The following is a 24,865-nucleotide window of genomic DNA, read 5'->3' as shown; positions in this document are numbered from 1 at the left end:
GCGGTCGTACAGGGCGCAGCCCTTATCTGTTATTTTGTTGGTTAATATTTAGAATAAATTATGATTAGGAATAAATTGTGTGCTAAGTTAAATAAAGTGTGTTAGTTTGTACGAAATGTGTGTCATGCGCGTGTTTTAATTGTTTAATGTCTGCATGCTGAGGCCGGCGAGCCTATATATTTCCGCGCCAATCGCAAGCCACTGAGGAGGAAGTGGCCGGGCACACTGCAAGGCTCCCGAGATAACAGGTGACGGAACGGTGCTTACTTGTGGGATTCGCTTGCTATCGAACAGCTGGTCCTTCGAACCGGATTTTCCGGTGGTGGTCGGACTTCGAAGACCCAGGACGCCATTGCTGCTGGAAGGAACGCGGCGTCGGCTCATTGTCTCCGGACCAATCAACCCACAATAGGCACAAAGGACTCTATTATAGCCATTGGAGTGACCATCCCTATTGTTGAGGTGCACACCACTGTCTTCATCGCTTGCACGGCTTGGGCATCAGTGGCCATTTGCAACGAACCAACTGGGAGCGGATACAACTCTGGAATCAAGGTGCTTCGGATTTCGTAGATTAATCTGGACGATTATTCTACTTTTCCGTGAGGTTAGTAGAACCGGTCTATGTGCAGCCTTACCCTCCTTAATAATTCTAACACACAAACTTCGACAATTATTTTATCGTGATTCACTCTGGAGGAAATTTTACTAGCTCTACCGTTGCTAGGGAATATTTTTTGGCAGCAATAAGCAGCGTTGCGGTTACGGAGTGGACACGGCAGCGGTGCCATATTTTTCGGCAGGTAAATTTACACAATAATATATGTCCAGCCGTAGCTGGGTTTTGTATGGGTTCTACACAATAAACTTCACCCCTTTCCGATGAATACTGGACCACTTCTTTTTGCGCTGGTATCCCTATAACACATGAGTGCCTTGGAGCCTCACAGTTGCTGCTAGGCGTGAACTTCTTCTCATCTTATTCGTTGGTTGGTCTACTACACAATCGCTTGATTGAGCAGCCGTTTTGGCCCAGGTGAGACAAGACGGTATATGCCCTGCCGTGGCAGGATGCTTGTCGATACTACATCCCTTATTTTTTCCCAATTCAACTGAGTGGTGTACGCTGAGTATATACGAGAGGCGGTGTGTGTCGATGCAGTGCTGGTATCCCCATTTTATTGGCTATTCAGCGCAGTCATTTGTAGCAAAGGTAAAGAGCATAGTATATGTTCGGCCGAAGCAAGCCATTGGATACTACATCGCCATTTCTTTCACTTTTGATGCTGAAATCTACCCTGCCCTGAGGAATTGCCGTCGATTGTCGCAACGGTGTTTCATTTCGATAAATCAACCCTACTTCAGGCATCATGTCACCAGCGGCATCATCTGGATCTAGCAAAAAGGCCCCTGCGTTGAAGTCGTTATATACGAAGCTTAAGGGACAACAAACGTCGTTCAATAACATTTCGCGATTTGTCGAATGCTTTCCGGAGGGCACCACTGCCAGTCAAATAACTGTGCGGCTTGAGCGTCTGGATGATTTGTGGGAGAAAATTAGCGTTTCTATCTACGAGATCGAGACTCACGACGATTTTACTGAAAATGAAGCGTTTTCGAAGAAGCGTGCCGAATTCGAGAACCGATTTTACGATGTCAAATCACTTTTGCTGGATAGGGCGAAGGAATTTCAGGAGGTATCCACTGTTGATCAATCGGTACGGCTAGGTGAAACAACAATTCAGGGTGGTATGGACCATGTCCGTTTACCACAAATCAAGCTACAGCAATTTGATGGGAACATAGACGACTGGTTAAGCTTTAGAGATTTGTTTTGTTCGCTCATACATTGGAAACCTGATAGGCCGGAAGTGGAAAAGTTTCACTATTTAAAGGGTTGTCTTGGAGGAGAGGCTAAGGCATTGATCGATCCGCTAAAGATAACTAAACCGAACTATCAGATTGCATGGGACACTTTGACGAAACGTTACGAAACTATTGAAAAGGAAGCAGGTCCAATCTCTCGTCAGCTTACCTACGCTAGGAAAGGAATCTGTCTCTGACCTTCAAAGCCTTCTCGAAGGATTCGAGAGAAGTATCCAAACTTTGGATCAGATAGTTCAGCCAGCAGATTATAAGGATCTCCTCCTAGTTAATCTTCTGAGCTCTAGATTAGATCCCAATACGCGCCGTGGCTGGGAGCAGTTCTCGTCAAACAACGAAAGGGACAGCTTAAAGGATTTACCAGAGTTTTTGCAACGCCGAATTAGAGTCTTAGAGTCACTGCCATCGAAAGCATCGGAAATGCGTACAGATTTGGTTCAACATGACAAAAAGAAACCGTGGATACGGACTACACATAATGCGGTACAATCATCTGGTGGTAAATGTCCTGCATGCTCGGAAACCCATTTACTGCATCTATGCGGAACGTTACAGCGAATGACGGTCTCGAGCAGAGAATCTCTACTTCGCAGCCATTCACTTTGCAGAAATTGCTTAAGACGAGGGCATCAAGCAAGAGAATGCTCCTCAAGGTACACGTGTCGAAAATGTAAGGGTCGACACCACTCAATGCTGTGTTTCAAAGGCGAACAAAATAGAAGTATGCCTCGTTATAAGGATACTAATTCTTCTACTGACAATAAGGAGGGTCAGGCTACGGATCAAGGTGCAGCGGACGCAACATCAAAGAGCACGGTTTGCTCTAACGTGGCATACGGTAAGCCCACAAACGTACTACTTGCAACTGCAGTCATATTAGTCGAGGATGATATGGGCTCGCGTTACCCGGCTCGCGCAATACTGGACTCTGGGTAGGAATGCAATTTCATGACGGAAAAATTAAGTCAGCGGTTAAAGGTGCACAGAGAAAGGGTCAACGTTTCGGTTTTAGGCATTGGTCAGTCTGCGGCAAGAGCGAAGCAGCGGGTACGAGCAATAATCAGATCTCGAGTTTCATCGTACAGCAAACCATTGAGTTTTTTGGTGTTACCAAGGGTGACGGTAGATTTACCCACAACATCAGTTCACACAACGAGATGGGAGTTCCCAGAAGGCATAGAGTTAGCGGATCCGGCCTTCTTCAAGTCGTCTGGAGTAGATCTTATCTTAGGAATTCAAGCCTTCTTCAGCCTTTTCCAAGCTGGAGGAAAAATCGCTCTCGGTGACGGTTCACCACACTTAACGGAAACGGTATTCAGATGGATAGTGTCAGGCGAGATAACGGAGTTATCAGCATCACCAGCAATCACTATTTGCAACATGGCGGTATCGAACAATTTGGAAACACTTTTGTCACGGTTTTGATCCTGCGAGGAAGTAGGAGTCGTTGACAATTATTCTCCAGAGGAAGCGCGATGCGAGGAGCATTTTGGGCGCACGGTTAGTAGGGGCACGGATGGTCGATACACGGTGGCACTTCCGAAAAACGAGGCTAAATTTTCGGATCTAGGAGATTCAAGAGAGATAGCAATAAAACGATTGCAAGGGCTTGAAAGGAGATTGGCAAGGGACGACGGCTTACGACAACAGTATCATAATTTTCTGGCGGAGTATATAAGGCTAGGCCACATGCGAAGGGTCGAGCATAGCCTGTCAAACGAACCAAGGCGATGCTATTTACCGCACCATCCTGTGGTGAAGGAAGCTAGCACAACCACGAAGGTGAGGGTGGTTTTCGACGCTTCGTGTAAAACTTCTAGCGGAACATCTCTAAACGACACCTTACTCACTGGGCCAGTCGTTCAACAAGATCTTCGGACAATTTTTCTTCGCAGCCGCACTCGTCAGGTGATGGTAGTGGCATACGTCGAAAAAATGTTTCGGCAGATTAAGGTGGACCCTGCCGATGCACCGCTGCAGAGCATACTGTGGAGATTCGATTCAAGAGAAATCGAGACGTACGAACTAACAACGGTGACGTATGGTACCAAACCGGCCCCGTTTCTGGCGACTCGTACGCTAAAACAACTAGCCCAGGATGAAAGGGAGAGATATCCTTTAGCAGCTCAGGCTATTTCTGAGGACGTTTATATGGATGACGTCATTTCAGGGGCAGACAGTCTCGAAGCAGCGTATGAATTGCGGAATCAATTTAATGGATTAATGGCCAGTGGGGGATTTTTGCTTCGAAAATCGGCATCCAACTGTTCGGAAGTTTTGAAGGACATACCGCAGGACAATTTAGCGCTTCCGAATTCCGAAGAGATTTTCTGGGATCAGGATGAGACGGTAAAAACCCTAGACTTGTCATGGCTTCCGAAAACGGATAAGTTCAAATTTCAATTCAATTTACCAGCAATCAAGCCAGATGAAATTCTTACGAAACGTAAAATTCTCTCCACAATTGCGAGCCTTTTCGATCCTGTGGGACTACTGGGGGCAACCATAACAGTTGCAAAGATAACGTTACAACGATTGTGGTGTCTACAAGACGAGCATGGAAATCGGTTGGACTGGGACGCACCAGTACCGTTCATGGTGGGTGAGGAATGGCGCGAGTACCACAAGCGATTAGCGTCATTGAACGATTTGCGTATTTCACGTTGTGTGATTATACCAGGAGCAAGGGCGATTGAAATTCATTGCTTCTGCGATGCGTCAGAGAAGGCTTATGGTGCCTGCATGTACATCCGCAGCACGGATAACCAGGGAAAAACGTCGGTGTGTCTCTTCACGGCTAAATCTAAGGTGGCGCCATTAAGAGTACAATCTTTGCCACGTTTAGAGCTCTGTGGTGCTTCACTTGCAGCTCAAATGTACGAAAAGGCAGCAGAGGCATTAAATGGATCCTACAGGGTTTATTTCTGGACCGATTCAACCTGTGTGCTGACCTGGATCAACGCTATTCCCACTACTTGGACTACATTTGTAGCGAATAAGGTCGCGAAAATACAACGCATTACAGAAAACCAAACATGGAACCATGTGCCAGGTAGTTGCAACCCAGCAGACCTAATATCCCGCGGAATACAACCGGATACGATTCACTCAAATAAGCTGTGGTGGGAAGGTCCGGGTTGGCTGAAGGAAGGGGTGGAGTCGTGGCCTCTTCAAGATCCAACGGTTAAGGTGACAGACGTACCAGAAAAGCGACGTAGCACAGTGGCGTGCACGACTGTAGAGGAGAAATCGTTTAGTGTTTGGTTCATTTCAAAATTTTCATCATACACAACAATGATCAGGAGCGCGGCTTATTGGAGGCGGTTGTTAGTTGCATTACACACTAAGGATAAAGTGGAGAATGAGTTTTTATCGACGGAGGAGTTGAAGCAAGCTGAGTTGGTCATAGTTAAGCATGTTCAGCAGGAAACGTTCCATAAGGAAATAGCAGCACTGGCTACAGGAAAACAGATTCACCGCAGTTCACCGTTGCGTTGGTTTAACCCTATCATCACAGAGGCTGGAATACTTCGGGTGGGTGGACGATTAAACTTCTCAGATGTGGCATACAGCACGAAACATCCTATTATTCTTCCGGCAAAGCATGTGTTGACAGAGATTATCATGCGGCATTATCATCAGGTATTATCACACGCCGGCCCACAGTTGCTCTTAAGTACGGTTCGGTTACGTTTCTGGCCGCTGGGAGGGAGAAACAGCGCTAGGAGAGTAGTACAAAAATGTCATCGGAGGAGAACTACCTAAGGCAAAAGTTACAGTTTCGCGACCGTTTTCCAGGACCGGAATTGATTATTTTGGCCCAGTATATCTAAGGGCTGGGCGGCGGCAAACTGCCATTAAGGCATACGTTGCACTGTTTGTCTGCATGTGCACTAAGGCAGTGCATTTAGAATTGGTTTCGGATCTATCGACAGAACGTTTTCTGCAGGCTTTGAGACGCTTCTTCGCTCGACGAGGCCGATGCATCGAGATTTTTTCCGACAATGGAACTAATTTTGTCGGTGCTATAAACAAGATTCAGGAATTATTTGATTTACTAAGGTATTCAGCCCATCGTGATGCTGTCACAAGGGAGAGTGCAGATCAAGGCATACACTGGCACTTTAACCCACCAGGGGCACCGCATTTTGGCGGTTTATGGGAGGCAGCAGTACGATCGGCAAAATTTCATCTGTTGCGTGTCTTAGGAGGGAATCCTGTACATGCTGAAGATTTCACTACTCTTTTGGCTCAGGTGGAGGCATGCCTCAACTCACGACCCTTAACTGCGATATCAGATGGTCCAACAGAGCTACAACCGTTGACACCAGCTCATTTTTTGATTGGCGGACCCATGCATGCTCTACCAGACCCTGATTATCTCATGGTTCAACTAAATCGGCTCAATCGATGGCAAGTTGTACAGCAACAATTGCAGAATTTTTGGAAACGGTGGTGTATGGAATATCTCTCACAACTGCAGGGACGAACCAAAAACTTGAAACCGGCTGTGGAACTTAAAACTGGGTAGCTGGTGGTGATTGTGGACTCGAATCTTCCGCCCTTAAATTGGAAAATGGGCCGAATTCACCAATTGCATCCTGGAGCAGATGGAATTTCGCGAGCGGCAACGGTAAAAACGTCAACAGGCTACTTGACAAGACCGGTTGTCAAGCTGTGTTTGCTACCCGCCCAGGAAGACTGACACGAAGTACGACACCAATCTCACAGTTGACTGCCAGTGGTAGCCATCCAGTACGTCGAGGGGGATATTTTTTTTATTTTCAGAAGTTGCATGCTACTTCAGGGAGGGTGAGGATGTCTGCGATCACGCCAGGGAGCTACGTACGCAGCCGCGGCCGATTGTTATGCGGCTTGGTAACCGGTCGGAGTTAATTGATCGGTACTCGCCTAATTTTCGGTATCGATAAGGATAGCAGCGGCAGCCAGAGATGCCAGATATACAGACAAATCTGTATTATACAGACTTTCTGTGTTGCCGCACAGACACGCATAAGCCTACAGATTTTATACAGACATTTAGTATAATACAGATATTACACAGATATCTGATATTCTACATAATGGTTTTACCAGTATACACAAAAAAACGAACACAAAAACCAAAAGTCACTGTAGCCGTTGCTGGAAAAAGTGAACTAGAACTGAACACTTTGCTGAACACATTAATCTTGCGTTTTTGAGAGTGAAATCATGACAACGGGAATCGAGTCAGGCTATCGGGGTTTTTATCGGCCCCGTGGGCACTGATCTGCCTGATTCGCCCCAGTAACAAACAGCTGATTGTCTCGATCGATTGCCATGCAGGTTATATTGGTGAAAAGACCGTTTGTTCTATTCGGAGCAATATCCAACGTTGAAGAATTGCTTAAAATGTCCCAAACCTTGAAGGTACTATGTTTATAACCGCGAGACTTCTGCCATCATGTATCAGTTTAGCTACATTACGACGAACGACGATTTTTATCACGGGAAAAACTCTTACTTCTATGTGTTACTTAGATTTAAAAGATAAATTAGTTATCGATTAATCGACCAACTATGATAGACTCGAAAAAGAACAATCAAAACAAGCAATAAAACAAAACAATCTGACAGGTCGACAAATAATTAGGTATCAATGTATCGGTAACTTTTTTTCGCAGCGGTATACAGACTTATACAGACATTTTTATGGATTATACAGACTTGCCAAAAAAAAGTCTGGCATCTCTGGCGGCAGCTCAACAGATCCAGGTCATCGGAGAGCAGTTCAGCTGCGAAGCGATCACGATCGAAGGCGGTCGAACAGGGCGCAGCCCTTATCTGTTATTTTGTTAGTAAATATTTAGAATAAATTATGATTAGGAATAAATTGTGTGCTAAGTTAAATAAAGTGTGTTAGTTTATACGAAATGTGTGTCATGCGCGTGTTTTAATTGTTTAATGTCTGCATGCTGAGGCCGGCGAGCCTATATATTTCCGCGCCAATCGCAAGCCACTGAGGAGGAAGTGGCCGGGCATACTGCAAGGCTCCCGAGATAACAGGTGACGGAACGGTGCTTACTTGTGGGATTCGCTTGCTATCGAACAATTACCCTCTAATAATGCTGGGACTTTTAACTGGATATATTCGTGATCCGGTTATCCGAAGCTCGGATCACGGATGTGTAAACGAATACTATTCGGATGTCCGGATATCCGGATACGAATAATCGAATAGTCGGATATCCGGATATACTATCCGGATATCCGGATTTTTTTTCTGTCTTCTAGGCCGGTTCGAATGAAATGTAACGCGAAAACTGGCTTTTTCAACAATCCCCCATCCCCTCGTAAGTAATTATTTACATAATTCTCATTAAACTATGTTCGGATACAATATCCGGATATCCGACTATCCGAAAATCCGGATATCCTGTCGGATAATATCCGGATTTGATCCGGATTTTGGATATTTGTCGGATATCCGAGGTCGGATATCCGGATATTTTGATCCGAATAGTCCCAGCACTACCCTCTCAAGCACCTTGTCTGCCGTGTCCAGCAGGCAAATTGGTCCGTATACCGATGGGTCACCTCGTGGTTTCCCGACCTTCGGCAACAGCACCAGCCTCTGGCGCTTCGACACGTCTGGGAAGAGGCAGTCCTCAGGGCATTTCTGTATGACAGCCTAGAACCACCCGGGGGCTTTCTTGATGGCCAAGTTCGGAATACCATCTGGTCCCGGTGCCTTGCCTATCTTTAGGGAGTTTGCGATCTCGATCAATTCATCTTCTGTCACCCTTACCGCATCGTCTGCCTCTGCACGACTGCCGTCACTCACGGTTGGTGGTGACTCGTCAGCCGGAGGCCAGGGACTTGGTTCGTAGCTTGGGAAGAGGCCCTGAATGATCGTTTCTAGCATCGCTGGTGATTGTTCAGCAGGGGCTAGCGCACCTCTAGTCTTGGTCATAACGATACTGTAGGCGTCACCCCACGGATTCGAATTGGCACTGGTGCAAACAGGCTCGTTTACTGGCTCTGATTGCACTCTTAAGCGTTGCCTTAGTGGATCTGAAGGCGGCACCGCTTTCCTCTCTTTGCCCGTTGGAACGCGCGCGTTGCATCCTCCGTCTTGCACGGAAACATGCACTACGTAAGCCTGCTATCCTTTCGCTCCACCAGTATGTCGGTGGTCTACCCTCCCTAGGCAGACGAGACCAAGGCATCGTGGCGTCGCACGCCCATGACAACATCGAATTAAGATGGTCCATACTCGGGTGTGGTTCACCCCCTTCGTGCTTCCATCTAATTGCCTGTCCAAAAACATCTGCATCGAAATGCAATGTTTTCCAGCCGTAGAAAGATGGAATATTGGCCCTACTCGCTGCTTGCTTCCGCACACCTACCTCATAGCGGACCAATTGGTAATCGCTATTCGTGTAGCTGTCGGCTACCCTCCAGATCGTGATCAGTCCCGGGTTGCAGAACGTCACATCGATAATCGATTCCGCACCGTTCCTGCTGTAGGTGCATTTCGTGCCAACGTTAGCCAAGTCTAAGTTAAGTTTTGCCAATGCTTCCAACATAATCTGGCCCCTCTGGTTTGTACAGCGACTTCCCCACTCGACAGCCCAAGCGTTAAAGTCACCCGCAACCACCAACGGCCCTAGGCCCGTCAGTTCCAAGGTTGCTTGGTCGACCATCTGTGCGAACGTTTCAGTAGACCAACTTGGCGGAGCATAGCAACTGCAGTAGAATTCTCTATCCACTTTGGCTATCACGTACCGCTCACTGGAGGTCGACACAATCTCCTGAACCGGGGACCTGCCTGTCGTGCATATGGCCGTCTTCCCAGACTTGTCCGATACCCAGTTACCGTTTCCGGTTGGGATGCGGCAGGGGTCCGAGACGATGGCCACATCCGACAACGACTCAGCAGCTGCTTGGTGTAGCAACTGCTGCGCCGCATAGCAGTGATTCAGGTTTCATTGTGTCACCCTCAAGCCTGCGGTTCAGTAGCCGGCCATGCAGCCGGACACTTGGGGCCTCCAATGGCGTGCTTGGCGTCCCGTTCACCGGTGCATACTAAACACTTGGGAGGTGCGCCGCAGTCCCGTGCTTTATGGCCTGCACCACCGCAGCGGCGGCATAAATTGGACCTGTCAGGCCCTTTGCACGACCCGAATTTATGCCCCCGCTCGAAGCACCTGAAGCAAACGTCAGGCTATAGGAAGATGCCCAGGGGCAGACCGACCAAACCACCTTCATCGTGGCCTTCTTCAGGGCTTTGTTACCCTCCGCTAGTGGAAGCTTTATGGTAGCAACCTGAGTCCCGGCCGGGCCCCTGCGGAGACGAACTGCCTCCGCGGTCACTACCACTCCACACTCCCGCTCAAAGGCTTGTGTTATGTTGCGCCCTTCGGTGATCTCATCCAGGTTTTTGAGCTGAAGAGTCACTTTTAGGGTTGAGCTTGGCCTCGCCTCTCGTGGCCTTCAAGACTTCAGCGTACTTAGACGCATTCGTCTTGAAAATGAGCGCGTCGCCCTTGCTCCTCCTGTTCGACTACTGCGGCTTTTTATTGCGGTCGCCACGCTTCGCCGCTGTTTGTCCACCACGGTGGTCCATTCACCTGCACCGTGGCTTCGCCGTTCGTCGGTTCCCTACTTGGCTGAACTGACGGGCCAGCCTACTGGCTGTCTTCGAAAAATCGCCCTCGTTTAATTTTCCTGGGGCCGCTTCCCCGGAGAGCCTCTAGTACGCTTGCCGGTCGGTTCAGCTGAACAGACTTCAGCGCACGATGCTGCAGCTGCTTGTGTGTATATAGAAACAGGTCCAGCATTTCCTTTTTTAGGCTGATTAAGCCTTGCCTCCAGCGCGAGTGCCTTGTTTTCGGCATCCTTAGCCCGCTTAAGGGCTTCCGCAAATTCGGATTTCGCGCTGCAGATATTGATACGTAGCAGCAAAAGAAATTGTTTCAAGGCTTTTGAAATGTGCGTCCGTGAACTTGAGTATTTCGTCAAGTTGTACGGACACAGCCTCTACACTTGGGAACTTATTTATGTGGCTTTCTACTGCTGAGAGTAGCATAGCCCCGGAGATCTGCTCCCGTTCTTTGGCGGTCTTAGGTGTCTTCACCTTGCCGCCAGTCTTTGTCGTTCCGGTTGGTGCTGCCTTAGGCGTGCCCGCCTTTGTCCCAACTCGGAACTCCCCTGTCGGTGTCGCAAAAGGTGTACCCGTTACCGGCATCAGCCAGTAGTCTCGGTGGAGACCGTGCGATACCCCGCCTGGCAAACGGATTTAGTAACCCGTCCGCCCCTTCCGATACCTTCGTATTGTCGTCATTTTTAAACATAAACATTTGGTTAATACAGACACTACTTGGAGAAATTCCCATTGTACACCTGACGAAGGTCGGGAGGCTTCGATGTCGCGAGGATGCTGGACGACAGTGCGGTAAAATCGGTTCCCTTCAAGGACTCCACCGGCACCAGAAACAGAAGGGCCTTACGTGCTAGGGGGCTTGACCAGGTTGAAGCGAACCTACGAGTGTCAAGACGCCTAGGAAATTGGTGACGAGTAGTGGAGGGAAATTCTAGATACGGCACGAGCCACCACGGTTTTAGACTGCTGAATTAGGTAAGTAGGATACATCCTGGTTTTATTACTGTCAATATGGGTCATACGAGAAACCTCTTTTTTGTACCAAAACCTTTTTTTTTTGCAACAATACAAGTTAGTAAAAGTGTTGCCGAATAGATTATTATTCATATAAATTTGAAAGTGTTATCGTATTCCGTGGAAAATGTCACGTAAGAAACACTTTTCACATTTTTTAAAATGTCTGTTAGCTGGACCTGAGGGCTTGAGCTGGAAATGAATTGAAACCAATTCAAAATTAATTTTATCAAGATGTAGTCTGCCGGTAACCGCAAGTCAGTCCCATCTGTAGAAATATGAAATCGAGAAAACCGCTTCGAAAGATATTTTATTCAAGCTCAGTTATCACATATTTAAGATGAATTATTTTGACAATATTCATACTGACATATAGTTTGCATACTAGCCTGCACTAATTACTTAGTAAAAACCAGTGACATCATTGATTTTATGATAAAAATCCTGAGTGTGACTGACTTGCCGTTACGTAACCGCAAGTCAGTCACATTGTCATGTTGATACTATAGTGCGTGTTGACGTGTTGTAATTCGTTGCCTTCAAAAGCTGTCAATCCTTCACAGTTCGGAAGTGTATGTCCATGAGAACAGTTAAAAAATGTCGGCGTTGGAAAATCTCATGATGTACGGAACCAATGAAAGCTCATCCAGTGAGGGTTCGGATGAAGAAACTGAAGCCAGGGCTGCAGTTGGTTCGTTCGACAACAAATGTCAAGATGATCAAAATCCGTTTGAGGTTCGAGCATCACCTTTGGAGATATCTTGGGACGATTCCCTGAATTCTGGTGGAAGTTTTTTCGATACTGAAGATTTCCCGGATAGATCCACGAAGAAGCGAACCAAGGAAAAAATGAACTTGAATTCGTATTACCAGGAAAATACTGCACATAAATTCATCACCAATTCAAACTAAAAAATAATCCCAATAATTGATTATAATTACTAGATAACTTAGTATCATATGAACGGTCATATAAAACTTCTATTCTCCACTCCCTATCCATTTTATTGTATTATGCATTTTCTTAATTGGGATCGGTTATTTTTCCTCTGAAACTGACTTGCGGTTACTTTTCATAATGGGACAATTCGACTTGGTATTGATTTCCACTTTTGTTGAATAAACGAAAGATAGGCCAAAATCCGATGTTACCTCAAAATTGACGAGATTACAGATGGGACTGACTTGCGGTTACCGGCAGTTCAGCTTCTTTTAGATTTCTTCTGAGTTCTGACAATTTCAACTTGAATGATCATTTGAAGTGAGCAGATCATCCACAGGAAATTAACCCCTTACAGAAAGCAACATTGCTCAAGGCTATTGTTCCTCTGATTGACGAAGCCAATTTCGAGAACATACTTTCAGAAGAAGTTGCAGTTTCAGTGTCTACATAAAATTAACTTTTGTGTGAAATTTATTTTTGCATTTATTAATTATTTATTTATTATTAATTCAACAGTAAAAAGCTTTAAAAACAGCACCAAATATTTGTTATGTAGCTTGACTAAAAAAAAAACATGTCCATACTCAGGAAAAACATTAGGTGGGACTGATATGCGATTATTTTGAAGATGGGACAACTTAAACTAACATTTTATTCTGACTTTTCCAAATAAAACATACTTTTTTATGCACTCAAACGATAGTGAAGCAAGAAATAGATGGAATCTGTATTTAACTCAAAAACGAAGCAGCATAGGACTTCTCACAAGCACAAATTTAATAATAAATTTATAAATTACTTCACACTGCAGACGTCTAAATGAAAAATATACATCAGTATCACAAACATTTCATTAAAAATGCTTAAAGTTCCCCAACTAACTCGGCATCCGATATAGTTTCAATTAGATAAATTTTCGTTTGCTCGCACGTTCAACTAGAAACGAAACCAATTGAAACGTTTGAACATTTCTCCCCAGCGCGCAAAACCTGGTGCATTCAGTGCGCGGCACACTGCAATAAATTCCTGCTGGTCCATTGTGGAATGCTACAATCGCTATTAATGTGCTTTTCCTCTTCCCTGATGGTGTGGACTCATGGGAAGGTACAGCCGGAACCACTTGCTCGCCAGTATCCGGCTGCATGCAACTGAATGGAACCTCCTCCTCTTGCTTGGTTCCGAACGCCGAATGTTTACTTGTGGCGATACATTTTGCCGGTGCCATAGCGTTTGACACGCTTTTCTTTTCGAACTGGGCAGGGCTTCTCCGAGGAGAGTTGATGAAAAGCGAACAAAAAGTTCGGGTCGGATTTCCAGCTGGTCTGCAGGGCCCAGGTATCCCGAAGCTGACTCCTTGGGATAAGGATTCTTTTATTTTTGCTCTGCAATATTACCGTGAAATGGTGTAAAAGGTTCAACTATCGTTAAATGAACGTACATTTATAATGTACCACAAGGGAGCAACCTAAAATTGTTTCCTATTTTAAACAAATTCTCAAGTATAATGCTTCTAAACTTGCGTCAAATAAGAAAAAATGAAAGTATTGAAGACCATGGCAAAATTGATCGTACAAGTTTCATCTTTGACGTTTTATTAAAGCTGAAAGTGTGTATGTTGTTAATTTTGTGGTTTTTAGACGGGAAACGACGTTTACTCAACTAAGTTTACTATCATATCAACTGTTATTTTGAGATAGGTTTTGCAATAACCGACACTATTCAAAGTTACTCCACAGCATGGTTTCCCGTATTGCAGCACACTGACACGCTCCACCTTTTCTAAAGTGCACTTAAGGTTTCTGCTACGAGTCGTGATGGAAAGATTTTTTCTCCCAATCCACACAAACCACGATGATGATTTGGCTGCTACGGGGAAAGAAAAACCCGCTGCCGGGTACGAAGGATAAACCAACTCAGGATTTGTATCTGTTTTCGCAGATAAACAATGATACCCTGGAACGGCAGCACTTGTTTGCTGAAATTATCGGTCAGCAAACGTACTCTGCTTGGTAAGAAATTACATTTTTTGCTGGTATTTGTGGTTTATTAACCTTTATATTTTTACCTTCGGTAGCGAAACGAGCGGAGAAAACATTCTGAAGTATCAAACTGTGTAGTTTTTTGCACAAAGTAATAAAGAACTCTCCCAGCTGGCCTAACAGGCCAGTCGTCGTAGGTTCAAGTCTCGGCTCAGGAGAGACTGTTAGTGTCAGTAGGATCGTAGCGCTAGCCCCGCAATTGTCCTGTACACTTAACAGTTGGCTGCAATGTCTGTGTATAATAAACAGAAGGTCGAGTTCCGATACGGAATGTAGCGACAAGGCTTTGCTACTTTATTAAAGAACAGTATTTAATACATTTCCTGGCCCATTATATCGAACCTCACAACACCTTTTGTGTCCATCGCTCAACTTGACATCGGAAACTGTGGTTCTCGGTCACGTTTTATTCCAGTTGCTAACTGTGAACCGATGTTCTGAATGCTGCTTCGTATACAAAGTAGTACCTAGAAGTAGCACATTAGCAGCCTCGAATGACCCATTCGGGCAGTGTTTACTAGTACTGCGTCAGGCCTAAGTTCCGTGCTAAGCACAGCTATTTCGAGGACCCTCTACTGGCGCAATGTTCCAATGTTGCAACATTGAAACAAAACCGAAAGTACTTTTCCCTATACGCTAGGTATCTGCCTGTACGTTTTCCACCGGCAGGAGTCGCTCATGTTCCCGAGTCGGCTGGTCGCTTAGCCATTCATCCATTTATTCGTCCTACGTACAGAGTTTTTTTTTCACAGCTCTCGTGCAGCAAAACCTGGCCTCAGTGAAACGTGATTTCTGGTCTGCGAGTGAGAGATGCATTTATTAATGCTAGAGGAAAATGTTTGGATTGCTCTCGAGTGACATCACTTCTGTAGTCCATGTAGGAATGAACCATTTTCCGGTGTACAGGCAAAAGTAATGGGCGATGTTTCCATTTTCATGATGATTTCGAACACATTCACTTGGTTCGTTGAGTACTCTGTAAGGGTTGACAGGGCAGGAAAAAAGCATCAAGTGGATTCCGAGGAAAATCGTGCAGTCGCATGAACGATCAAAATTCTACCTGGTAATAAAGCAAGGTGCATGTCGGATTAGCAACGCGTTTGGAAATTTGCTCCGATGTAGAATAGTGCTTAGAAAGTTGTGCCTGCACTGCTGGATAGAGAGTTTTTCATGGCTATTCTAACACCTTCCCAAAAATCCTAGATTTTGTACAACACAAAAGCAACCACAAAACCTTACTAATACCTAACTTCAAATAGAGGATTTTTATTCACCTTTCTACAATTCTAACTTATGGCGAAACTAACGTCAGAGTCAGAGAGCTGGAATTTCCCTTGTTAATTAGTTAATTCATTTTAACCGCAGTGAGGTTAACAACTTAAAATTCTTTGAAAAAGCACATGCTTCATATAATGTGCGTGTAAAGTGGGAAATGTATAGGAAGTTTGGCGGAGGTGAAAAGCATATCACCCAATGCCGTATTTGCCAACGTTATGGCCATGGTTCAAAGTTCTGTAACATGAACCAAAAATGCCTTATTTGTGGAGACTCTTCTCAAAAAAAGGACACATGTCCTGTGAAAGAGAGTAAAAATTTTCGCTCTGCGAATTGTAACGGCTTATTGCAATTTTTTATCAATGCCCAGTCCGTTTAGCAATTGTTAAGGCAAGGCAAGGTAATCAAAATTCAATTTCCCAATCAAAACAAACTTCAAAACAAAATTCTCCAAGCGTACCAGTACCACTCACTTTCTCTACTCCTTTGTATAGTCGTTTAACATATGAAAAGGTTACAGGTAGTTCAAACATTCTACCGCCTAATGTTGGTAGTTCGAAAATGACCGTTAATATGAGAGGTAAGCAAAACACGGTAGAAAATAAAAAAACCACCTATTACCCCAGCTATTACTGTAACCGAAAATATTTTTTCTAATGCCAACTGCCTGGGGCCTGTAACTTTCTTTTCTGCAACAGGCAATGTTCGATCTTATGAACGCCATGTTGCAGGCAAAGTCCATGTTTGACGCCATTCAAATAGAACAAATTTTACAATTTAAATTGTTTCTAAATTAAAATTTAGCAATGATTTTAAATAAACCAATCAAAATTTAAATTGGAATGCTCGCTCATTGAAGGCCAATGAGAATCAGCTTTTTAAAATTCAACAGCAAATGATGTACACATTAAAATTATTACTGAAACATTTTTGAAGCCTAACATTAAATTAAAATATGATCCCAATTACGTGGTTCAGAGATATGATAGGATTCAGGGTTCCGGCAGTGGAGTTGCAATTGTAATCTATCGCCGAATCAAGCATCCTGCTCTTCTCCATCTTGAGACGAAAGTTATTGAAACTTTGGGAATTGAAGTTCAAACTGAACTTGGGGTATTATTTATTGCCGCAGCATATTGACCATTCCAATGCACACGCGATCATAAAAATTATTTTGATTTACAAAAACTCACCAGAAATCGCTCAAGATATTTCATAATCGGTGATTTTAACGCTAAACATCGATCATGGAATAATTCTCAAAGTCATTCCAATAGCAAAAGTTTATTCAATGATTGTTCTTCAGGATACTATTCTATTTTGTCTCCGAATAGTCCTACATGTTTTTCTTCTGTAAAGAATCCATCAACAATTGATTTGGTTCTAACAGATCAAAGTCATGTATGTAGAGCTGATTTTGATTCTGACCATCTTCCAATAACATTTTCTTTATCACGGGAATCAGTTTTAAACCCTATGAGCTCTGTTTTTACTTATAACAAGGCTAATTGAGAAAGATACAAAACTCATATTGAGAGAAATTTCAATAATGAACTTGATTTGCCGAACGAAGTGAATATTGATTCCGCTTTCCGCTCTGGACTGTGCAATTGTTGATGCCATGAATTATTCTGTTCCAAAGGCTCAAGTGAAATTTGATTCACTAATAATTGACGAAAATCTTCATCTTCTAATTCGTTTGTAAAATGTCCGCAGACGTCAATATCAACGTCCTCGTGATCCTGTTTTTAAAACTATTTATAGATTTACAGTAAGAGATTAAACATAGATTTACTCTTCTGAGAAATCAAAATTCTTTAAAGATTCTTAAGAAACTTTCAAAGCCTATTCCAGTTTTAAAAGATGGTGAACGTTTTCTTGTATCCAATGAACAAAAGGTTCAAAGACTTGCTCAGCATTTTGAGAGTGTTCATCATTCAAATTTGAATTTTGTGAGTCCAATTGAAAATGAAGTTACACGCCAATTTGACTTAATTTCTTCCCAGAATTTGTTGCCTGCAGAAATAATTGAAACAAACTTGAATGAGATTAAATCAATTATTAAAAATTTCAAAAATATGAAAGCACCTGGTGACGATGAAAACTTTAATTTACTTACTAATCAGACGAGAGCCGTGGTGTTCCCCAGGCGTCTCATCACCCGCAAGTCTCCTTCGATCTGGTCGAGCCATCGTGCACGCTGCGCCCCTCTATTTCTGGTGCCGGCAGGGTTACTGAAGAGAAGTGATTTCACAGGGTTGCCGGCATCCTTACGACATGACCGGCCCACCGCAACCTATTAACTTTCGCCAAGTGTGCAATGGGATTCTCTCCAAGCAGCGCGTGCAGTTCGTGGTTCATGCGCCGTCGCCATTCTCCGTCGTCCGTCTGTACTCCACCGTAGATAGTCCGTAGCACCTTCCGTTCAAAAACTCCAAGAGCGTTAAGGTCCTCCGCGAGGAGCGTTGTTGTCTCGAACCCGTAGAGGACTACCGGTCTTTTCAGGGTTTTGTACAGCGTCAACTTCGTGCGTCGTCGCACTCGATTCGATCGAAGTGTCTTCCGGAGTGAAAAGTAGGCACGATTTCCTGCCTGGATCAGGGTTGATATTTGTTGACACTCTTGAGTGAAAGTGAAAAAAAGCATCCATAAACGTTATTTTTTTACAATCCTTTCAGAGTTCTCCTTTCTCGCTTTTTGCATGGAAGTGAACTGTCGAAAAACCTCATTATATTTCATGCGATGGAAGCAAGACAACAAAATCAGTTTATCAGTTAACGAAAATTGTCAAGACATCGGTCAGTGTCAGTGAAAAAGTGTTTCGGTGAGGTTTATTTTGGTTGTGTGGACTGTTTGTTTTTCTTTTTCGCTTTGAAATAAAGATCATTTGGTTGGACTTATCGTCAAATTTTATTCCGTAACCGTGAACGATGCACGCGATCTATTTCATATGAGTATAACAGCACGTTACTAGGACGAAAATCTAGTGTATCTGAAAGAGTGCTGCGATCATTGGAAGTGAAAAATGAAAATGATTGGCTGTAATTTTCGAAGAATTTTGCTGGGGAAAATGACTTTTATCAGCACTGGCCTGGATATGTCTCTGGATCTCTTTGCTGGTGTTATTGTCGTCTAAGCTCATCACCGTCTACAGAGACTTGAGTTGGGAGGCTGATGTTGTTCTCCTTGGAGCCTCTCGCTCGCATGTATTTTGTTTTCGACGCATTTATCCGCAGTCCGATCCGCCCAGCTTCGGCTTTCAGTCGGGCGTAAGTTTCCTCCGCCGTCGCAAAGTTACGTGATATGATGGAATCTTTAACATATTAATCAAACATCTCCCTGAGAGCACAATGGAATTTTTAGTAAAAATTTTCAATTGCTGCTTAAAAATTGCATATTTTCTCAAATTATGGAAAAATGCAAAAATTACTCCAATTTTAAAGCCGGATAAGAATCCAGCTGAAGTTTCAAGTTATCGACCAATCAGTTCGCTTTCTTCAATAAGTAAACTGTTTGAGAGAATTATTCTTAACAGAATGATGTCATACATTAACGAAAATTCAATTTTTGCAGATGAACAGTTTGGATTTCGCCAGGGGCATTCCACTACTCATCAATTGTTCAGAGTTACTAATATGATACGAGCTAACAAATCTGAAGGTTATTCCACTGGAGCTACTCTTTTAGACATAGGAAAAGCATGCGACAGTGTTTGGCATAAAGGTTTGATTGCGAAATTGCTAACTTTCAATTTTCCAATTTTCCTAATCAAAATAAAAATAAAAATATCTTACTGATCGAACTCTGTAGGTCGTCTATCAGAATTCAAAATCGGATAGATTTCCTGTCAGAGCAGGTGTGCCTCTAGGTTCAGTCTTGGGTCCAGTCCTGTACAACATATTTACTTCAGATCTTCCTGATTTGCCTCCAGGATGCACAAAGTCATTGTTCTGCGATGATACAAGCATTTCCGTAAAAGGAAAAAGTCTTCGTGTCATATGCAGTCGATTGCAGAAAAGTTTAGATATTTTTTCTTCCTACTTGCAAAAGTGGAAAATGTTTTCTAATGCTTCTAAAACTCAAATGATAATTTTTCCCCTTAAGACTAGGGCTTCATTCCTCAAGTCAAACAATAATCACGTTGTCAAGACGAATGGGGTTATTTTAAGTTGGTCTGACAAGGTTAAGTACTTGGGAATAATTTACGATAAAAAAATTATCTTCAAAGAGCACATTGAGAGTATACAAGCAAAGTGCATCAAACGAGATGTTTATATCCTCTCATTAATCGAAATTCCAAACTTTGTTTAAAGAATAAACTTTTGATTTACAAACAAATTTTTAGACCAGCAATGCTCTATGCTGTACTGATCTGGTCAAGTTGCTGTTTAACAAGGAAAAAAACGCTCCAAAGGATTAATAATAAAATTCTTAAAATGATTTTGAAGCGTCCTCCTTGGTTTGATACACTCGAATTATATAGACTTACTGGTGTTGAAACATTAGAAGCAATGTCAAATAAAATTAATACCGAATTTCGACAAAAATCGTTGCAATCCTCAATTGCTACGATAAGCTCTCTTTATAGCCAATAAGTTAGTAATAAGTTAGTTGTAAGTTCATTTCCCTTTTTTGACAAGTAGGTTTAAATCCCTACGAATGATTAGTCCTAATTGCGAAAGCAAACAAATCCTAACGAATAAAATTACAAATTCTATCAGTGTTGAGAAGTCACTTATTATTTTCTAATATTTAACATAAATACTTAAGCTAGTAATCGGCAGTAATCGAGGTATTTTTACTTTTCGCACATTTGCAAATAGACTTTGATGAGTTTTCGACTGTTGGGATGTTGTGTACTTATGTTATACGTTCGGCTGAGCAGTCACAAAAATTTAGAACGACTTATTTTATACTATCCGACGTTTCGTCACTGGTCAGTGACATCTTCAGGGGAAACTGCGGGAATTTATTATAAAATTAGAGGCTTTTTAGCATAGTTTTAAAAAAGTTATAGTCTAGCTGATTGTCTGTGGTTATTGTGTCTGTGACTTGCATATTATTTGTTCGTTCCTTGTCAAGATGCTTTTTAAAGCTAATCGTCAATACTGATTGGGGCGATTTTGGGTACATGCTATAGTTTTGGTGGTAACAAAATTGTTTTTAATATAAAATTATTTTCGACTAACCAAAATTTTAAATTAGCTTACAACTCCGTTTGCTGTGGACCTATTGCGATGGCGGATGGGAACTGATGGGTACTAGTTTGGATTTGAGAGGGGTAGGAAAGCGATATTGTTGGTGAGGAGATTGAAAGAAAAGAGAAAGAACTAATTGGCTGGAGTGTTTGTGTTGGGTGCGATACTTGACAGAACTGCTGCGTAAGCTGTGTTGAGTCCGTCGAGATCAACTCGTTTGTTGACTGTGTTCGGTGTGTTGTGTATATGGCACATTTCTAGGCACATTTCTGCTTTTATGGGCAATTTATGTCGTTACTGTGACTGTCGTTACTGACAGTGTGACTCTTATGCAGGGATGCCACAACACAGCCAGCAACTTCATCAACAGAGTCACAACACTATCCGGAGCAAGCACCTACAACGAACAAAAAACAATTATTTACAAACAACTACAAAAAAACTGCTATCCGAGAACCCTGATTAGCCGATTACTGCAACAGAGAGCACGGAGAAATAACCCAGAGCGCGAACACATAGCAGCCAACCAGCCACCAACCAATTCGTCCGCCTATACAGCACAACAGCACTCACGCAGCTAAAAAACATAGCACCAAAAGTCACCAGATGTCTCCTAGTCAACCATCCAACCAAGCATCAACCACAGCAGAAATAGTAAACCAGCCAAAACATCCACACAACGTACAAAATAGCAACAAAAATCATCATAACATTCCGAGTCAACCATCCAACGCAAGCCACCAAGCAGCTACCACAGAAGCAACAGCAAGTCAATCGCCACCGCACCAAAAAACAACCAGCCAACCAGCACAGGACCAAGAAACACCCAGCCAGCCAACACATCACCAAAAATTTTCAAGACAGCCACCACCGCACCAAGAAACAGCCATCCAACCAACACCTCACCAAGTAAGCCCAAATGCAGCAACACTATCATCACAACGGCCAACATATTGCTCAGTACTTTACATTCCAAAACTCTCTGAAAAGCTTAAGAAACTCAATGCACACAATAGTTAAAGACCCGATACGAAAAGAAGATCACAGCCAAATAATTTACAAGATTCCTTGCAACGATTGCAATAATTGCTACATAGGAATGACACAGAACAAATTATGCATGCGAATATCAGGACTTCAGTGGAACAGTGATAGTAGACCATAGCAACCGTACCCATATACTCCCATTCCTAGAAATGTGCCATATACACAACACACCGAACACAGTCAACAAACGAGTTGATCTCGACGGACTCAACACAGCTTACGCAGCAGTTCTGTCAAGTATCGCACCCAACACAAACACTCCAGCCAATTAGTTCTTTCTCTTTTCTTTCAATCTCCCCACCAACAATATCGCTTTCCTACCCCTCTCAAATCCAAACTAGTACCCATCAGTTCCCATCCGCCATCGCAATAGGTCCACAGCAAACGGAGTTGTAAGCTAATTTAAAATTTTGGTTAGTCGAAAATAATTTTATATTAAAAACAATTTTGTTACCACCAAAACTATAGCATGTACCCAAAATCGCCCCAATCAGTATTGACGATTAGCTTTAAAAAGCATCTTGACAAGGAACGAACAAATAATATGTAAGCCACAGATACAATAACCACAGACAATCAGCTAGACTATAACTTTTTATAAAACTATGCTAAAAAGCCTCTAATTTTGTAATAAATCCCCGCAGTTTCCCCTGAAGATGTCACTGACCAGTGACGAAACGTCGGATAGTATAAAATAAGTCGTTCTAAATTTTTGTGACTGCTCAGCCGAACGTATAACATAAGTTTGCAAATAGATCTATAAAAGGTGAATTACGAACATCTCTGTGGTTATATACAGACAAACAGACGTGCCACTCGATAACGATTTCATCGACCGGAAAATATAACGATAATTTGAAATTTTGCTTAGTGGCAATAATGCCACTAGTGACGCAATAAGTAAGAGTGTACATTCATTATCAAAGACAAAAACCGTTTTACGAGAAGAATAAGTTAGTAGGCAATAAGCTCACATGGTGGCGCATGAGTGTAACGTTTCGAATAAGGACGAAGATTTTTCAGGATTTTTCTTCGAAGAGGCACGTCTGTTTGTCTGTGATATAACGGGGTAGGTGCGTTCTTTTCGCCTTCTTGCTCACGGTATATATCTGTTTGTGAGTGCACAACACAAAATGTGGTTCTCAGTTCGCACAACTGGGTATAAGAAGTTATTCTAATCAAATTTAAACGAGCAAACCCGAACAATTCGTAGTCATTTGGCTGATGATCATGATTGTTTTTCAAAAGAGAGAGTTAAAGTAACTTTCATTGAAAGATTAATTAAGGCGTATTATTCGAAACAACAAAGAACGTATTGCCTTTAAAAGTATTCTGCCATATATATTTAGCTCAGATGAATGCATATTTTCAATTTCCGTTCTTTGATTGAATCAATAGGAAGAAAAAATGCAGTTGTTTTTAACAGAGTAGGCAGTGTGGCTTTGCACATTTATTTTCGGTTACACATAAACCCTACTGACAGTGTAGCACACTTGAGTTGGGTTCGAGTTTCAATCCTGCATAAAATCGAATTGCAATGAAATTCGCAACGGGTCTGCTGCAACAGTTTGTTGCATTATCCTGTGAAAGCATAAACTCAATCTAAAAATAAAACTCATCGCATCAACTTGATCGCCTGCATTGTTGAATACATCGTGCACTGTATGCATTCAAACTCAATCGATCAGAGTGTGCGGTGCAACGAATACTCAAACTATTAAAAGGAATCAGATTCAAGTTGAATTCAAATCTGGAAAAAGGTTAGGGGTAAGCGGGGTAAGACCGCCCCCTTAAGCATTTGTTTATAGAAAAAAAAGTTGCGGCTGCAATTTCATTTTTTCTTCGCTAAGAGGTTCTTCTATTCAATACCCGCATTTAAAAAATAAGAACTGAAATATTTTTGTTTATTTTCCAGCCTTTTTTTCAATTTTAAGAATTCATTGAAAATGTGCAGATCTTTTTCATGCGAAGTAAACCCGCCCACCAGCGGGGTAAGATCGCCCACTATTTTTTGAGGATAACTAATATTTTTAGGGCCAAAGCGGTTCATTTTCTCGGTATAATGTCTTTGACAAAGTTGTAGATGGTATTTTTTTTTCTATTTTAATAAAATATACACTGTGAAAAATCTGAAAAAAATAAATTTTTTTTTTAAGTTTTAACTTTTTTTTTTTGTTTTTTTGATTATCCAAGTTTAAATCAATGTTTAGGTAACTTTTTGTGGTTTTCAAAATAAATAGATTTTCCAGAATTGGGGTTTTTCAAAATATTCAATTTATAATAAACCTGTCTTTAAGCTAGAAATAGAAACTCAGTAATCCTGTCTGTATGATTTTTTTGAAGACTTATTATGTATGGAGTAATACTAATAATTATAAATTTTTTATTCATATTTTCATTTTTTTATGTTTTTTTTTTTTTGAGGAACAAAATTACCAACGATTCTATACATCAAACAAACCGCCCAAAATAATTCTTTGCAAAATTTGAGCTGTTAATATTTCTATCACTCCATGATATAACAACCATCAAATTTTAGCTTATCTTTTGCAGATTTTGCAGGCAAAAACATGATTTTTTTTAAATAAATTTAAAAAAAATTTTAATTCTATTTTTATATCTTTTCTTTGAATTTTTTTACAGTGTATACTTTTTTCGGAAGTAAAAAAACTGCTATTTTCAACTCTGCTGAAGACGTCATATCGATCAAACAAACCGTCCTGGCTCCAAAATTATTTTTGTTTATTAATACCATTTTCACACAAGTTTACTTTTTTCAAAAATTAGTCGCGTTTAAAAAATATTACTAGAAAAGCTT

General features: G+C 42.3%; 3 protein-coding genes across 4 annotated transcripts in view; all 3 read left to right on the top strand.

Moving 5' to 3' along the window:
- Positions 1–24,865, top strand: part of LOC129733131 (60S ribosomal protein L30) — a 279,602-nt gene that overhangs the window by 169,333 nt on the left and 85,404 nt on the right. The window lies entirely within an intron of this gene.
- On the top strand, positions 1,371–2,063 carry LOC129729183 (uncharacterized). The gene has a single exon (XM_055687673.1). The coding sequence runs from the start codon at positions 1,371–1,373 to the stop codon at positions 2,061–2,063; it is 693 nt and encodes a 230-aa protein (XP_055543648.1).
- On the top strand, positions 2,608–14,605 carry LOC129729182 (uncharacterized). The gene is made up of 5 exons (XM_055687672.1): positions 2,608–2,816; positions 2,897–3,058; positions 3,780–5,526; positions 14,427–14,497; positions 14,563–14,605. The coding sequence occupies exons 1-5, from the start codon at positions 2,608–2,610 to the stop codon at positions 14,603–14,605; spliced, it is 2,232 nt and encodes a 743-aa protein (XP_055543647.1).

The sequence above is a fragment of the Wyeomyia smithii genome, chromosome 3, assembly GCF_029784165.1.
Source record: "Wyeomyia smithii strain HCP4-BCI-WySm-NY-G18 chromosome 3, ASM2978416v1, whole genome shotgun sequence".
NCBI lineage: Eukaryota > Metazoa > Arthropoda > Insecta > Diptera > Culicidae > Wyeomyia > Wyeomyia smithii.
This window is presented reverse-complemented; position numbering and strand designations above follow the sequence as displayed.

Excerpts from the sequence above, each read along its gene's own strand:
- LOC129729182 (XM_055687672.1), top strand. The coding sequence starts at position 2,608 with ATGCCTCGTTATAAGGATACTAATTCTTCTACTGACAATAAGGAGGGT. Across the intron at positions 2,817-2,896 it reads CGCGCAATACTGGACTCTGG|GCATTGGTCAGTCTGCGGCA; the intron begins GTAGGAATGCAA and ends TTTCGGTTTTAG. Across the intron at positions 3,059-3,779 it reads GAGATGGGAGTTCCCAGAAG|CCGCACTCGTCAGGTGATGG; the intron begins GCATAGAGTTAG and ends TTTTCTTCGCAG.
- LOC129729183 (XM_055687673.1), top strand. The coding sequence starts at position 1,371 with ATGTCACCAGCGGCATCATCTGGATCTAGCAAAAAGGCCCCTGCGTTG.